The sequence below is a fragment of the Ixodes scapularis genome, unplaced genomic scaffold, assembly GCF_016920785.2.
Source record: "Ixodes scapularis isolate PalLabHiFi unplaced genomic scaffold, ASM1692078v2 ptg002456l_1__unscaffolded, whole genome shotgun sequence".
In the NCBI taxonomy this organism is placed as follows: Eukaryota; Metazoa; Arthropoda; class Arachnida; order Ixodida; family Ixodidae; genus Ixodes; species Ixodes scapularis.
The window spans coordinates 116,694-118,814 of record NW_024610248.1 but is presented as its reverse complement, the minus strand read 5'-3'; the positions used below and the strand labels follow the sequence as shown (position 1 = coordinate 118,814).

Genomic DNA, 2,121 nt, shown 5'->3' with positions numbered 1-2,121 from the left:
ATGTTTGGTTACGGCGGCTACTGCTGCGTAGCCTGGTGTAGAAACAATGGAAGAACGCGAAAGAAGCCAGGAACGAAGTTTTTTCGGATTCCCCGGGACGACAGGTGATAAAGTCTCCTTTTGTGTTTGTTTTAACAGCGTACTGAGTGCACAGTTCACCTATGAAAGTGTATGGGCGAGAAAACATAATGTTTGATCAAATCTCGTTTTATGACTGCAAAAAGCTTTTTATCTGTTCGTAACGAAGGCGACTGGAAACTTTCCACTTCGCCCTAAGTACTGTGTAGTGAATAATCGTGGAGAGTGATCTTGACTAAATTTTGGTTGCCAAGTAGCGAATTGCACGAAAAATTATACATTTTGTAGGACTCGATTGAGATTGTGCTAAAGAGTCGATTATTTGTTTTATATACGTGTTGAAACATCATAATTCATGCAAAAGCTGTAAAGCACTAGCTTGCGAGAAAAACACTGTTTTCTGGCATAGGAAAAGTTTACTTGGGCCAGTTCGTCAACACCGACTTAGTACTCAATACTCCATTGGTCTCGTGGTAATAATAGTGATTGGGTTACTACTTTTGTGTTTGCAGCCTTCCGCAACTCTTGAGCTATCGGAAATATGATGTATGTGCGCGTTTATACTACTGGAATGCTTTCAGGCAATATTTTTGCACTTATCAATCTCAAGTGGCACCAAAATATATAGATCACCGTTGCCAGGCAGCTCTATGTTTGACCGAGGCGCCCCTTTTACAATAGTGAACAACAATACATGTTGCAGGTCGAAGGCCTGGCTCCAGTATGCGAACAGGGACGACCTTCTGGGTAAACAAGCGACTGAGCTGTTCATGAAGTATCGCATCTGTAGCGATCACTTCTTAGCACGAGACTTCATGGATTCTGCAAAAACGAGGCTGACAAGAACGGCAGTGCCTTCTGTTCACTCCGAGGCACAGTACAAGGTAATGCTTTGTTTATCTCTCCAAGCACGTGAAGTGTATTAATAGGGGTGTATTTCGTTTGTGGACATTAGTGCTTCCATTGCTTCAAAACGTAGCACCAGTTTTTAGGCGCAAAAACCTGTGTCTAATCGACAAACTTTTCCAGGCCATAAGGAGGCGACCACTTTTGGCGGCACACCCTCCACCAGCTGCCCCTTGGCGTCTTCAATGGGTGCCCATGGTAAGAGAGACCTTCATTTGGAGACAACAAGTATCTAATCGACAAACTCTTGCAGACCACATGAAGGCGACCACTCCTAGCAACACGCCCTCCACCAGCTGCCCCTTGGCTTCTCCAATGGGCGCCCACGGTAAGAGAGACCTTCATTTGGAAACAAGTGTCTAATCGATAAACTATTGCAGACCACATGGAGGCGACCACTCCTGGCAGCACACCCTCCACCAGCTGCCCCTTGGCTTCTTCAATGGTTGCCCATGGTATGAGAGACCTTCATTTGGAAACAACAAGTATCTAATCGACAAACTATTGCAGACCACATGGAGGCGACCACTCCTGGCAGCACACCTTCCACCAGCTGCCCCTTGGCTTCTTCAATGGGCGCCCACGGTAAGAGAGACCTTCATTTGGAAACAAGTATCTAATTGATAAACTATTGCAGTCCACATGGAGGCGACCACTCCTGGCAGCACACCCTCCACCAGCTGCCCCCTGGCGTCTTCAATGGGTGCCCATGGTAAGAGATACCTTCGTTTGGAGACAACAAGTATCTAATCGACAAACTATTGCAGACCCCATGAAGGCGACCACTCCTAGCAACACGCCCTCCACCAGCTGCCCCTTGGCTTCTTCAACGGGTGCCCATGGTATGAGAGACCTTCATTTCGAAACATCAAGTATCTAATCGACAAACTCTTGCAGACCACATGGAGGCGACCACTCCTGCAGCGCGCCCTCCACCGGCTGCCCCTTGGCTTCTTCAATGGTTGGTCATGGTAAGAGAGACCTTCATTTGGAAACAACAAGTATCAAATCGACAAACACCTGCAGACCACATGGAGGCGAACACTTCTGGCGGCACACCCTCCACCAGATGCCCCTTGGCGTCTTCGATGGGTGCCCATGGTAAGAGAGACCTTGATTTGGAGACAACAAGTATCT

General features: G+C 47.4%; 1 protein-coding gene across 1 annotated transcript; it reads left to right on the top strand.

Moving 5' to 3' along the window:
* On the top strand, positions 1-1,864 carry LOC8039627 (probable GPI-anchored adhesin-like protein PGA18). The gene is made up of 7 exons (XM_040221465.1): positions 1-104; positions 782-950; positions 1,071-1,182; positions 1,365-1,439; positions 1,495-1,569; positions 1,622-1,696; positions 1,752-1,864. Exons 1-7 carry the CDS (start codon positions 1-3, stop codon positions 1,862-1,864), a joined length of 723 nt encoding a protein of 240 aa, XP_040077399.1.
* The last annotated feature ends 257 nt before the right edge of the window (positions 1,865-2,121 follow it).